This window comes from Mirounga angustirostris, unplaced genomic scaffold, assembly GCF_029215605.1.
Source record: "Mirounga angustirostris isolate CCGP_5_RB_7025 unplaced genomic scaffold, mMirAng1.0.hap1 SCAF_17, whole genome shotgun sequence".
Lineage (NCBI taxonomy): Eukaryota > Metazoa > Chordata > Mammalia > Carnivora > Phocidae > Mirounga > Mirounga angustirostris.
The window spans coordinates 41,142,183-41,156,127 of NW_026991725.1; the positions used below are offsets into that span (position 1 = coordinate 41,142,183).

The following is a 13,945-nucleotide window of genomic DNA, read 5'->3' on the forward strand; positions in this document are numbered from 1 at the left end:
CTCAGGGTGCTAGATTTGGGCACACCCTACGTCAGACTTGAGGATCCAGGAGGAGGCAGTGAGGAGCTGGCTGAGCCGTTGGAAGCATCCATGCAGCTCTCAGGCGTGATGCCAGGAGGGGCGGATGGAGCAGCTCTGGACGGGCCGGCGCCCATATGGTGGCTGCGCCGATGTCCCAGTAGAGGGAGGGAGTGGTAGGGTGGCCATGGCCACTCAGGTAGTCCCAGAATGTGCATTCGGGTTTCCTGCTTAAAGCAAGACTGGGGGAGAGATGCAGTTCTTTAGTGGTTCTTTAAAGTGATGGGGTTCTAGGTGTTCCTGTGGTTTGGTGGAAAACCAGCAGAAGTCCGGCTCATCCTGTTCAATGCTGTGCATTCCTCGTGTTTCGATGCAGCCGCTTCCTGGAGCGGCCATGCCGTCAGGGACAGAACAGTGGTACCGAGGACAGGAAGTGGGGCCTGTGTAAGAGGGGGGACAGTGTGAGGCACCAGCCAGAAGTCAGACTCCGCCCTCAGTGCTCGTCGCCCTGAGTGTGGCCGGAGGGTTGTGTCCCGGCAGGACCGTCCGTCAGTGGATTTTGAGGCTTGTGGGCAGGTGTGAAAGGGCAGCAATGACCTGGGTATTGAGAGACCTCGGAAAGCGTCACGGTTGCTCAGTGTCGCACAGAGCTTCCCGCCAGTGCCCCGTGGGTCCTCCAGTGGTCCCCTGGCCTCCAAGTGGCCCCTGGAGCCTTGCGGGTGACCTCCACATTTGCACGGGTGTGCCGTGACGTGACGAAGGCGGCCCGGAGAAGGAGGTGAATTCTGCGGGCAGGGCCCAGCAGCTGTCCTCCCGTCCAGAGTGGCTGAGGCAGAGACAGGCAGAAGAGCATCTGGAAGTGACAGAGGCACTGGTGTCAGCACCAGATGAGAAAGTGGGGTCTCCGGCTCCAGAGTAAAGAGGCAAGCAGCCGTCCAGCCTGGGTGATGTCGTGTGACTTCTAGGGGCAGTCTCCCCTGGGCCCTCCTGCACGCCCTGGAGAACCCTTCCTCCTCTGCTCCTGTGGCCTCGTGGTTTGTTATTTGGGAGAAGGGGAACATAGAGAACTTCTCTTTCTGTAGAACCGGGGACGTGATAATGTCCCCGCCCCAGCACAGCTGAGCTGCAGAGGCGGGACCTTGCCCACTGCCTCTCTCCAGAGCGTGACGTGCTGCTCCCCACACACCAGGAGCTTCCAGGCAGCCCCTTTGGCTGACCTTGCTCAGGGACCGAGCCACAAAAGCCATCATATTTTTTTTTATACTTTCTGTTGTTGTTGTTGTTGTTGTTGTTGTTGTTTTGAAGTGGGCTCCACACCCAACATGGGGCTTGAACTCATGACCCGGAGATTGAGAGTCACATGCTCCCCGGGCTGAGCCAGCCAGGCGCCCCAGTTTGTTTTTAATTTTTAAGTCATTTCTGTACCCAGTGTGGGGCTTGGATCCACAACCCCGAGATCAAGAGTTATACGCTTCACCGAATGAGCCAGCCGGGTGCCCCCCAGCTATCCTAGTCTTGACTAAACAGCTTGACTTAAAGTAGAGAGAGAAGAAAATTAAGAAAACATGCCCTAGAAACAGGGAGAATAGCTGTTAACCTCTTGGTATTGGCTTATTTTACATATTTTCATAATGCGATTTTCTATTTTTTCTGTCGAGTATCAATTATACTAGGTGTTGCTTTTTAATTTGCATTTTTGTTTTTCATTTACTGCCATTGACATTAAATTCTGATTTGATATTAAAGTTTACATATTTACAGTATATGGATGGTAGGTATAGCGGTTTTTTTTTACATTAGGGTTCACTAATTCACTTTGTTTTTCAAATTCTTTTTTTTTAATTATGTTAATCCCCATACATTACGTCATTAGTTTTTGATGTAGTGTTCCATGATTCGTTGTTTGCGTATAACACCCAGTGCTCCATGCAGAACGTGCCCTCTTCAGTACCCATCACCAGGCTAACCCATCCTCCCACCCCCCTCCCCTCTAGAACCCTCAGTTTGTTTTTCAGAGTCTATCGTCTCTCATGGTTCGTCTCCCCCTCCGATTTCCCCCCCTTCATTCTTCCCCTCCTGCTATCTTTTTCTTTCTTTTTTTTTTTTTTAACATACAACGTATTATTTGTTTCAGAGGTACAGATCTGTGATTCAACAGTCTTACACAATTCACAGCGCTCACCATAGCATATACCCTCCCCAGTGTCTATCACCCAGCCACCCCATCCCTCCCACCCCCCACCACTCCAGCAACCCTCAGTTGGTATAGCTTTAATCCGGACAGAATGAACAGTAACTGGCATGGTGAAGTACAGTCATGGCATTTCATAGCATATTGATACTACATTTCATCCAGAAAGAAAAATAAGCTATAATTTCATGGGACAAATTCCACTATTAAAAATAAAAATTTCGGGTGCCTGGGTGGCTCAGTTGGTTAAGCGACTGCCTTCGGCTCAGGTCATGATCCTGGAGTCCCGGGATCGAGTCCCGCATCGGGCTCCCTGCTCAGCGGGGGGTCTGCTTCTCCCTCTGACCCTCTTCCCTCTCATGCTCTCTCTCATTCTCTCTCTCAAATAAATAAATAAAATCTTTAAAAAAATAATAATAAAATGTTTAAAAAATTTTAAAAAATTTAAAAAAATTTTCAAAAGTAGAACACTGTTAAAATCTAAGCACTCTATTGTTAAATTATAAAAGAAATACCAAAGAGGGTTAAATAGTCTGTAATCTTGGGATCTTGGGTTGATGACATTTTGTTGGTAAATGAAAGAGGAGTGTTTGGGACATAAGCTTAGGATATCAGTAGGACTGGTTTTTTTTTTTTAGATTGTGGACTTGCAGATTACAAATCATTTGTAATGTTCATGAGTTCTCGTGCCCTCATTCTATGGAGGTCAATCACAGTAGGCCAGTTGTAGACAGCTGTGCAGGTTGCACACTGCACAAGTCTGAGAGGTGCCCCATTGCCTGGTAGTCTCTGTGAAGGGTACCCCTGAGGTTGTCCGGTGCACCAGCCCAGGTGGGGCCCTGCATCTGGCTTCCATGTCTTGTGAGATTCTGTTTGTGGAAGTAAATATGACAAGCAGACTGTCACATCTCATGTTCCCACCCCACCAGCTTCCACACACCAGTGGAGTAACTTTCCGAATCGGAGGAGCTCTGATTCTGTCTGGCTCTAAGCTGAACTGCCAGCACTGCTTCCCCCTCCTCGTTCCCCGGCTTCCTGCTCTCCTCAGAGAAGCCTGGGGGAGGGCGGCACAGAGCCGCCGGACAGCAGGGAGCTGCACAGGGGAGACCACCGCCCCCAGGTGCATGAGCAGGTGTTTTCCCTGGAGGGGACTGCAGTTGAGGGTACAGCCCTCCAGCTCCCCACACGGGGCGCTGCCTCATGCCCGTCTCACAGGGAGAGGCTCGGACAGGAGCTAGTGGACACCTGAGACGTTTTGAGTCAGAACGAAGTGCTGGTCTTTCTACGGTAAAATGTACAACAAAAAGCTTGGTTTTTAACTTTGTGGATATTGTTTGAGGTGTGGAAAGATGGAGAGTGCCCTGTACTGTGAGTTTTAGCCTACGTGGGAGGGAGGCCGTGCGGTCGGTTCACACTCTGGCTGGCGTTCTCGGCATTCTGCCGCTGATCCTCTTCCCTCGTGCCTGGAGGCCCTGCCTCTGAGAGGCTGCCGCTGCCTCCCAGCCTCCGCCTCCTGGGCCCTGGGATCCAGGCGGCTGCCCACCCTGGTCATGGCCTTGGCCATGTCACGCCTGTATGGGCAGCCCCTCCCCGCCTCCAGCCAGCCCCGGCCCCTTCAGCGGAGCCTTCCTCTTGGTGGGTGGCACTGACCCAGCGCCGTGTCTGCCTCTGCAGGGTCCTCCCCCCCGACATCTCAGAGTGCCGCGCTGCCTTCCTCGAGTGCCTGGCCGCTCAGTGCCTCTGGCTACGCTCGCTCCTTCAGCAGCATCGCGCCCGCGCCCAGCATTGCAGGTACGCACTGGCTTCTCCTGACGTCCACCCGCTCACCCCGCAGGTGGGGGGGTGGGGGGCCGGTGGTGTGACAGAGAGGGGGCCTGGGCACCTCGCCCCCCTGCCGAGTGCCGCGGGAATGGGAACATGGCCTCTGCGGGGCTGTCGCGAAGGGCGCGTGGCTGTAGGATGGGGCGCACCTGCTGCCCACACGGACCTGCTCCCCTCCCCTCCCCCGTGGCTACAGCATGAGGGGGCGTGAGGGGGACACGGGCCTTCAGACCGTGCAGGCGGCCCCTGCTGGGAAGTCGATGGGGGAGACAGGAGTAGGTCCCAGAAAGTGTGGCTGCTTCCCGCCTGGGCTATTTCTCTGTTACCCTAGACTGTTAGAAGTTTTTGAAGTGAGACATTTCGTTTAGGCTTAGAGAAGAATTGAGAATTGTGTGTCATAAAAACTTCAGGGGAATCTGAACGTGAAAATTTTAAGACTTTAAGGATATAAAGAGATGCAGGCCCAGACACTAACAAGACATGTGTCAGGTTTGTAAGTAGACAGAAATCTTAAAGAAGGAATGTTTATTGTTTAAAGACTTCTTCAAGTATATTTCTGTATTCCTTCAAACCTTGTCATCCAGACCTTCTGGTGTAAAGATGCCATAGGAATTCCTTTAATACCAGTACCTAGGGAAGAAAGTCGTTTTGATATATTTTAGCATCCTTTTTTTTCCCCCACTCTGTAGTCAATTTATTATTTTATTTTATTTTAACCCCAGTGTTGTTAACATGCAGTTTCAGGTATAAATATAGTGACTCAACATATAGTTTAGCATCTTATTGAAAACAGAGCATCTGGATTATTTCACTCTTTCTAATGTTTATTCTTCCTGATGTTTACAGAGGAGATGTATGTAGACCTTTACTACCTTCATGGTCATTTAGCTGAAGAGAAGGGGCAGAATCAAATCATTTTCCCTGTATCTCCGGCAGTTTTTATAGCATTTTTGCTTTTCCGATCAATGACACCTTTGCTAAGATTAGCGTTTGTTTGTTTGTTTGAAGTCTTGGTGGCTAGGGGTGGAGAGGAGCCCCGCACGGGATCTGGTCGCTGTGTGCTACCCAGGGACACCGCGACAGCCACCACTTTGCCTCCAGCACTTCCTGTCCTGGTCGTGCTGGACTGGTGAGGCAGGCCTGGCAGACGTCCAGGTGTGTGCACCTCCCAACCGAGCCCTGGGCATATGAGAAGCTGGGGTTCGGAGTTGTTAGCAGTTTGGTTTTCTTCTCCCAGAGAGCCTTCAAACACTCCCCACAACGGAGGAACTGAGATGCCGAACGCTCAGCCCCCGGCAGCTGGGCCACGCGCGTCCGTCTCTGTCATGCGGCCTGGCGGGCTCATCTCAAAGCTGCGGGTCGTCGGGGGGTGCTTCCTTGAAAAGGGACTGATAGCTAAAGAAATAGTGAAAGGATCTACACGTTAGGCTTTTGACCTCGGCTAATGTGTTCCATTATAAGCTTGTCCCAATAGAACATGTGGATAGTTAGTTTTAACCTCGAACTACGGAAATGCTGTTTTCTCGGTGGCAGACTTGGGTCTGGCACAGTCAGCGAATTCAGCATCAGAAGTCCCGGTGAGGCCTCCACTGGGCACTGGGCACAGGCAGGTGGTCTCTGGGCAGGAATTCGAGAGAGCACTTACCTTCGTGTGGGGGTGCTTTACTTGGTGTTTCTTTCTTATCCCACAGTCTGCTGGTGCCGGAAGCACTTTGTACGCTTCGCCAAACACTGCAGTGACTTTTCTTCTCTGTCTCAAGAATGCCTGTGCTCTGTCTCCCTGCCTTCTAGGTAAACTGTCAGACATTAAATCGACGTGGTCCTCTGGCCCTGCCTCCCACACGCAAGCCTCTCTGTCTCACGAACTGTGGAAGGTGCCCAGAAACACTACTGCACCCACAAGACCACCTCCAGGGTTAACCAATCCCAAGCCTTCCTCCACCTGGGGAGCCAGCCCCCTCGGCTGGACCAGCTCTTACTCCTCAGGTACGCATCCGCCCTCTTGGTGTGCAAGTGGGGCAGGTTGGGGATTGCGGGGGCTCGGGGCCTGCTCTGCTTGCCCTTTAGGGAATGAAAATGCCTGTCATCTTGTCCTCTAGCTCTTCTGTAAGAACTGCTCCCCCCACCCCTAGAACCCAGGAGAGCCTAGGAGGGGTTAAGGGGCCCTGGACTCTGGGCAGTGTGTGGGCCCAGCGCTCCAGCTGCCATGGTTTCCGGCCTCTGCCCTGAGGCAGGCGGTCCCGGCCCTCACGGCACCCTTCGAGGGGCCACGCTGGGCCCTTCAAGAAGGCGCTTTCAGCCATTGATATTTGCTTCTCCACAACATTTCACTGGAGCAAAGGGCTTTCTGGGCCAGAACCCAAACCAAGCCCCCCGTGTGAATTGGGGCCCGCATCCTGGCACCGCACCTCTGCTGGCCGCCGCCGGGGCCCCCGCCGAGCTGCAGCCGTGGAAGACATGCGCCGGGAGTTTAAGAAGCTGAGACTGGAACCAGCGACTGATCGTTTGAAAACTGCTCTGGGCCCGTCATGGCAGCCCCGTGGGTCTGCTGTGTTAGCACGTAGCATCTTAGAGCATCGATTCTCAGGGCCGTGGGGGCAGAGGAGAAGGGAGCTTCTGCCGTCCTCCGCCCAGGGGCATCTGCAGGAATTGTGGGGCTGGGTTCATCAAACCAAAAAGAGAACGTGGGTTTTCAAAGGTTGAGAAAGCTTAGAGCATGCAGTGGCGCTCCATGCTGCCACGTGCATGGGCAGGAAGCCTCCGGGGGTCGTGCTGACGGGGCTCTCCCCCGGCTCGCGCAGGTTCCGCGTGGAGCACCGACACCTCAGGACGGACAAGCAGCTGGCTCGTTCTCCGCAACCTCACGCCCCAGGTACGGGCACCCGCCGTGGGGGTCACCGAGTGGGCGGGGGGGCACTGTCCTTGACCGAGAGCAGTTCCTGCCACCCCCAATGCATGCCGGCCTCTGCTGGGGGCCCTCGCTCAGGGGCCCAAAGACGGCGGGGGCAGCCACAGGCAGACACGTCCATGTTCCTGGGGAATTGTTCATTTTTTACTCTTTTTGAGGCTTTTAAACAGAGTTGCTTGCCTTTAAATTATACCCACTCAAGAGTCATTGTCCTGTGCTCCCCTTTCCCGGGGTCAGGGCTATAGGGCTGCCAGGAACCATGGGCCCCTGCTGGGTGGGCGGGAGGCCACAACCAAAATGGGGTATTTTCTTTCTCCTGATTGACGGAATTCACGAAATATGACTGAAACAGCCAGGATTAAAAAGTACATGGTCAGCGCACCTGGGTGGCTCAGTCATTAAGCGTCTGCCTTCGGCTCGGGTCATGATCCCAGGGTCCTGGGATCGAGCCCCGCATCGGGCTCCCTGCTCAGCCAGGAGCCTGCTTCTTCCTCTCCCACTCCCCCTGCTTGTTGTGTTCCTTCTCTCGCTGTGTCTCTCTCTGTCAAATAAATAAAATCTTTAAAAAAAAAAAAAAAGTACATGGTAAATGACAAGGCATAAAAGATTAAAATCACAAAGTCATACATGCTAAGCCCTTTTTAAAGACAGACCTTTTCCCAGTGGTTAGTACGCCCGGGTCATAGACATTTTCTTTGAAGAATGTCGTGGAAGAAGTCCCAGGAAGCTCGTTACCGCCCCCTTTCCTTCCTCCATCAGATCGACGGCTCTACCCTGCGGACGCTGTGTTTGCAGCATGGGCCTCTCGTCACATTCCACCTGAACCTGACTCAAGGCAACGCCGTGGTCCGCTACAGCTCCAAGGAGGAAGCCGCCAAGGCCCAGAAGTCCCTGCACATGTACGTCTCCTGGCTGCCGATTGGCTGCCCCCCGGGCTGTAGCCCTGGCAGCGCTGGGCTCAGGGTGCTGTGGGAGCTCCAAGGTGTCGGTGGGGTCGGTTCCTTCCAGGGCTCCTGTCCTTAGCCTGCAGGCGCTGCCCTCTCCCTGTGTCCTCACATGGTCGCCTCTCAGTCTGAGTGTGCGTGTGTCCTAACTTCCCCTTCTCAGAAGGACACAGGTCAAAGTGGATTAGGGTTCATTAATGACCTCATTTTACTTTCATGACCTCTTTAAAGACCTGTCTCCAAAAACGGGCACAGCCGGGGTGCTGGGGGTGCTGGAGCTTCCATGTGGGGATTTGGAGGGGCACGATTCAAGCCGTAGCAGGTGTCTCGTGACACGTCTGTTTCTTCTGCTCTGGAGTTGCCGTGGCCATGCCCCCCACTAGGGACAGACCCCCTAAGAGCATGCACGTAAAGCACAGCCGGAAGGAAGGTGCTCTCTCCACCAGGTAGCACCAGGCACGTGACCCGTCTTCCAGCCACCTCCCCCCACTGGTTACAGGTCGCTCTTGCTAAGATGTGTCCGTGGATATACTCAGCAACGGCCCTGGACCAGTGGGATTGCTGAATCCCACGGTGGTTCTATTTTTAATTCTCTCAGGACCCTCCAGAGTGGCTGAACTAACTCCCATTCCCATCAGCAGTGAACAAGGGTTCTCTTCTCTACATCCTCCCAACACTTGTTATATTTTGTCCTTTTGATTCTAGCCATTCTAACGGGTGAGGTGAGATCTCATTGGGTTTGATTTGTATTTCCCTGATGATGAGTGATGTTGAGCATCTTTCATATACCTGTTGGCTATCTGTATGTCTTCTTTGGAAAAATGTCTGTTTAGTTCCTCTCCTCATCTTTTAATCAGGTTGTTTAGGCCTTTTTTGTTGTTGTTATTGAGTTACGTGATTCTCTATATATTCTGAATATTAACCCCTTATGAAATAAATGCTTTGTGAATATTTTTCTCCATTCCATAGTTTGGTTGTCTTTCATTGTATTGACAGTTTCCTTTGCTGTGCAGAAGATTTTTAGTTTGATGTAGTTCTACTTATTGATTTTTTTTCTTTTATTGCTTGTGCTTTTTATTTTAAGTTTTCTTTATGTAAGTAATCTCTACACACAACGCAGGATTCCAACTCACAACCCCGAGATCGAGAGTTGCACGCTCTTCTAACTGAGCCAGACAGGCGGCCATGTGCTTTTGGTGTCCCATCAAAAAATCATTGCCAAGACCAATGTCAAGGAACTTTTTCCCTGTTTTCTTTCAGGAGTTTTATGGTTCCAGATCTTATGTTTAAGTCTTTAATCCATTTCAAGTTAACTTTTGTGAGTGGTGGGAGACAGGCATCCACATGTTACTGTTCTGCACCTGTTCCTCCAGCTTTTCCAGCACGTTTGTTAAAGAGACTGTCCTTTCCGCATTGAGTGCTCTTGGTGCCCTTGTCAAATATAAATCAGTTGTCTAGATGGGGATCTATTTCTGGGCTCTCTATTCTGTTCCACTGCTCTGTGTGTCTGGGTTTTTTTTGCCAGAACTATACTGTTTTGAATACTACGGCTTTGTAGTATAGTTTGGAATCAGCAAGTGTGATGCCTCCAGCTTTGTTCTTTATCAGAATTGCTAGGGCTCTTTGGAGTCTTTTGTGGTTCCATGTAAATTTCTGTGAAGAATGCCATTGGAATTTTTATAGAGATTACATGGAACCTACAGATGGCTTGGAGTTGTCTGGATGGCCTTGCATTTGTATCTTCTTTGGTTTCTTTCATTAAAGTCGTTTAGTTTTCATTGCACAAAGTTTTCACTTGCTTGGTCAGATTTATCCCTAAGTATTTTCTTGTTTTTTAATGCTGTCGTGAATGAGATGTTTTTCTTTTTTTCTTCTTCACATATTTCATTGTTAATACATAGAAATGCAGCTGTTTTTCATTATGTTCGTTGTATATCCTGCAACTTTACTGAACTCATTGATCACTTCCAGCAGTGTTTTTGGTTAAGTGTTTAGGATTTTCTCCATATAAGATCACGCCATTTGCAAATAGTGATCATTTTACTTCTTCTTTCCCATTTGGATGCCTTTTATTTCTTTGTCTTGCCTGATCGCTCTGGCTAAGACTTCCGGTGCTGTGTGGAATAAAGATGGCAAGAGCAGGCATCCTTGTCTTGTTCCTGACCTTAGAGAAAACGCTTTCAACCTCTCACTGTCGAGTATGATGTTAGCTGTGTGTGTGTCATGTACAGACGGCCTCTCTGACATGGAGACATGTTCCTTCTGTCCCGTTTGTGGAGGGTCTTTATCATGAAAGGTCGTTGTGTTTTGTCAAATGCTCTTTCTGCATCTACTGAGACAAGAGGACTTGAATCTTTCACTCCCATCAATGTGATGTGTCACACTTTGTGATTTGCTTATGTTGTTCAACATCCTTGCATCTCAGGAATAAATCCCACTTCATCGTGAATGTATAATCCTTTTCATGTGCTGTTGAATTCAGTTTGCTTAATATTTTGTCGACAATGTTTACATCTGTGTTCATCAGGGATATTGGTCTATAGTTGTGTCCTGATCTGGCTTTGGTATCAAGATAACACGGGCCTCATAAAATGAGTTCAGGAGTGTTTCCTCCTCTTCAGTGTTTTGAAGAGTTTGAGAAGGTTTGGTGTTAATTCTCTTTTAAATGTATGGTAGAATTCACCAGTGAAACCATGTGGTCCTGGGCTTTTCTGTGCTGGGAGGTTTTTGGTCACTGATTCCGTCTCCTTACTCGTTATTGGTCTGTTTGGATTTTCTGTTTCTTCATGATCCAGTCTTGGTAGGTCATCTGTGTCTAGGGATTTGTCCAGTTCTCCTAGGTTGTCCAGTTTGCAGGTACAGAGTCATTCTAGAAGTCTCTCAGGACGCTCTGTATTTCTGTGGTATAGGGTGTCATGTCTCCTCTGTCAGTTCTGATCTTGTTTATTTGAGTCTTCTGTTTTTTTCTTAGTCTAGCTGAAGCTCTGTCAAATTTTTTATCTTTCAAAAAAACCAGCTCTTAATTTTGTTGCCGTCCTGCTCTTTTAGGTGTGTTCTGGGAAACACTACCATCTTGGCCGAGTTTGCCGGCGAAGAAGAGGTGAACCGTTTCTTAGCCCAAGGCCAAGCACTGCCGCCCACCTCTGGCTGGCAGTCCGGCACCGGGACGGGCCAGACACGTTTGGGCGCCTCGGGCAGCTCCCACGGCCTGGTGCGGAGCGACACTGGCCACTGGAGCGCCCCGTGTCTGGCCGGCAAAGGGAGCAGTGACCTGCTGTGGGGCGGGGTCCCCCAGTACTCGAGCAGCCTGTGGGGCCCACCTAGCAGTGATGATGGCAGGGTGATCGGAAGCCCCACCCCACTGAACACTCTGCTTCCCGGCGACCTTCTCAGTGGGGAATCCATCTAGGACCGAGAGGACCCCGTGGGCGCCACAGTCATCAGCACTAGGAAGAAAAGGCTGACCCTTTCCAGTCCGGGCAGCGCTGAGGACCCCGCTTGACCTGAGCAGCCCGGCAGCCCTTTGAGTACCTCTGTCCAGTACTGAAGACGAACCCTGGCCGCAGTCCTTGTGAACTGTTCACGAGACAGTGCGGGCTGCGCTTGGTCAGTGTCACATGCTAATGACAGGATGTTCCTCATAGCTTTTTATTTTGTGTTGTCTTATGTTTGTATGGTGTGTTGTCGTTTTGATTTTTTAAGTATAAAAGCTGCTTAGAATAGTTCTATCATGAAGGGCACTTTTCAGATTGTGGGCTGGAAAGGGTTATTTTATCAAGGGGGGCGGGAGGGAGGGAGACGAGAAAGCCTATTTAAAACGAGCCTGTGATGATTATGCACATTACCAGAGGCGGACCCCGTAATCAGGGGGAGCTGGTGTCCATCACTGGGCGCAGAGTGCGGGCTCCACGCGGCGGGCCTGGCGGCCAGGACCGGCGAGCTGCGCAGAGGCAGCGACCTGCGGCCTGCTCTCTGCTCCCACGGGTCCGCCTATGCACATTACCCTTGTTTCATTACTTTTTCATGCCATTTTTTTATCCCAAAAAATATTTTTTAAAAGTTAAAAAAAAAAAAAAAGACATATCAAACATGCAAATACTTGAATCCAGCAGGCCAATAAGGAAATGTGAACACTTGCCGCGTCGAATTCTACACTTCCAGGCTGACATCAGTGCGCAGAAACAGGCTCTAGGAAACATTTCTGAGTTCACAGCCTATGTGTGTGTGTGTGTGTGTGTGTGTGTGTGTGTGTGTGGAAACAGAAGCGTGTGTGCGCGCACTTTCTGTGTTTGTGTGTTCCGTGTGTGAGGGATTTAACTGTGGGTTTTCCCTTTTATTCAGTATATGCTTTTTTTTTTGGCGCATTGGTCAAATGTTTGTTACTATTATTAGCTTCTAACTTTGCACTGAGTGTCCCTGCCCTTCCTTTTGCTAATCCTATACATGAAAGAGAATTCATGGGACAGGGCCGGTGACAATTCATGTGTAAATGTTTACTCAAGGACTCTGTTATTGCGTTTAAAAATTACAGTGTATATCTCTGGAGAAATAATATGTATACCTACCTTTAGCAGCTTTTTATTGTGGACTAATGCAAGAAAATATTACCAGAGTATTGCACCGTGTTTCCATGTGGAATAGAAAGTGAGAGAGAAGACAACTGTTGCAGAACTGTGGCCATAGATCCTCGCGGAGAGCGGACGGCTCCGCGGGAGGAACAGAGACAAGCACTTGGACGTGGGTGGTGACCGCTTTCGGAGGGGCCCGTGCTCAGGGCTCCCACCTGTTTACAGACCTTTTTTTCTCCTTCAGACTTTAAAATAAAAAAAAATTTTAAAAAGGAATTAAAAAAAAAAGAAAAAAAAAGAGACTTCCGTGGTAAAGAAACCTATTTTCAGAATGCAGATACGCTACTTCAGAGCTCTGGGATTGAACAGTGTCGTCGCTTCCCTCCAGCCATCGTTGTGGACTGTCGATTGTCCCCCTTCGTCGAGGTGACGAGACGTTGTGGTCACTGTCTTGCACATGCGGATGCGCTCTCAGGAAAGCCAGGGTTCCCGAGGGGCAGCTCCACACCATTTCATGTATTTTGTAACCCAACTCCTAGCACTGAAGATGTTATTAAAAAACAAACAAAAAAAATAAAGAAAAAAAAGAAAAAAGGAAAAAAAACACAAAGAAGAAAAATACCTAATCTCTAATGTGTAGCAGTTACATATTTACCAAATAACGGACTCAAAAGAAATAGATGTTTGAAGAGTGCTTTATATATTAAAAATTGCTTTATGTTTTAAAAATGATCAATGTTTTGATTGTTTTGCAAGAAAGACAGACAATGGAGTAACATACCCTCAAGTATGTTTAAAAATATATGAACATTGTGCTCCCTGCCTGCTTGATCAGGAAACTTGTGCATTACATTTTTTTTAATTAGCTTTTTAATGGTTTTATCAAAACAAAACAAAAAAAGAACAAAAAACAAACAAACAAAAAAAACACAAAAAAAGAAGGTCCTGCAAAATTGCAGTTCAACAAAAGCTGGTTTTATAGAGGATCATGAACTATGCACAAACTGGGTTCAAGACTTGTTTTCTCAAGTTGAGTCGTGTATTTAGCTAAACAAACCTTCCTCAGAGTAATAGCATCTCATTGCCATTACATGCGTTCTATATATTTGATGTATATATGCTCACGTATGTATATCAAATATATGTGCGTGCGTGCGCGCGCACCAGACAGCTTCCCATGCTGCCGCTTAGCATCGAGTTGTAGAAAAACTGGTATTTTAAAATTGGGGATGGAAGTAAAGACTCTGTTTGTTTTTGTTTTTTGTTGATTTTTTTTTGACCTTTTCTTTTGAATTAAAGATGTCTGTAACTCTGAGATTAAAAAACAAGTTTGTGGCTTTTAATGTTTTTTCCTCATAGAATGTGATCGTTGAAGAACATGCACCGAAAGTTGCTTTCAGAAGTACAACGCTTTGTTGAATCTTAATAAATTGCAATTTTTTTCTTGGCTGTTCAAATAAATGTGTTTTTTATTTTTCACAGACATATCATCGAT

The 13,945-nt window shown here is 49.0% G+C and overlaps 1 protein-coding gene across 14 annotated transcripts in view; it reads left to right on the top strand.

The window, feature by feature from the left end:
* Positions 1 to 13,933, top strand: part of TNRC6C (trinucleotide repeat containing adaptor 6C) — a 153,796-nt gene extending 139,863 nt beyond the window's left edge. For 12 of the 14 annotated variants that reach the window (XM_064582323.1, XM_064582320.1, XM_064582322.1 and 9 more), the window contains 5 exons: positions 3,884 to 4,000; positions 5,822 to 6,016; positions 6,832 to 6,902; positions 7,698 to 7,837; positions 10,931 to 13,933. In XM_064582323.1, coding sequence (XP_064438393.1) covers positions 3,884 to 4,000; positions 5,822 to 6,016; positions 6,832 to 6,902; positions 7,698 to 7,837; positions 10,931 to 11,291 — 884 coding nt within the window. In that variant the 3' untranslated portion in view covers positions 11,292 to 13,933. The remainder of the gene's footprint in view (positions 1 to 3,883; positions 4,001 to 5,821; positions 6,017 to 6,831; positions 6,903 to 7,697; positions 7,838 to 10,930) is intronic. The other 2 variants (XM_064582328.1, XM_064582329.1) reach the window with 1 other exon arrangement.
* Positions 13,934 to 13,945: the final 12 nt, after the last annotated feature.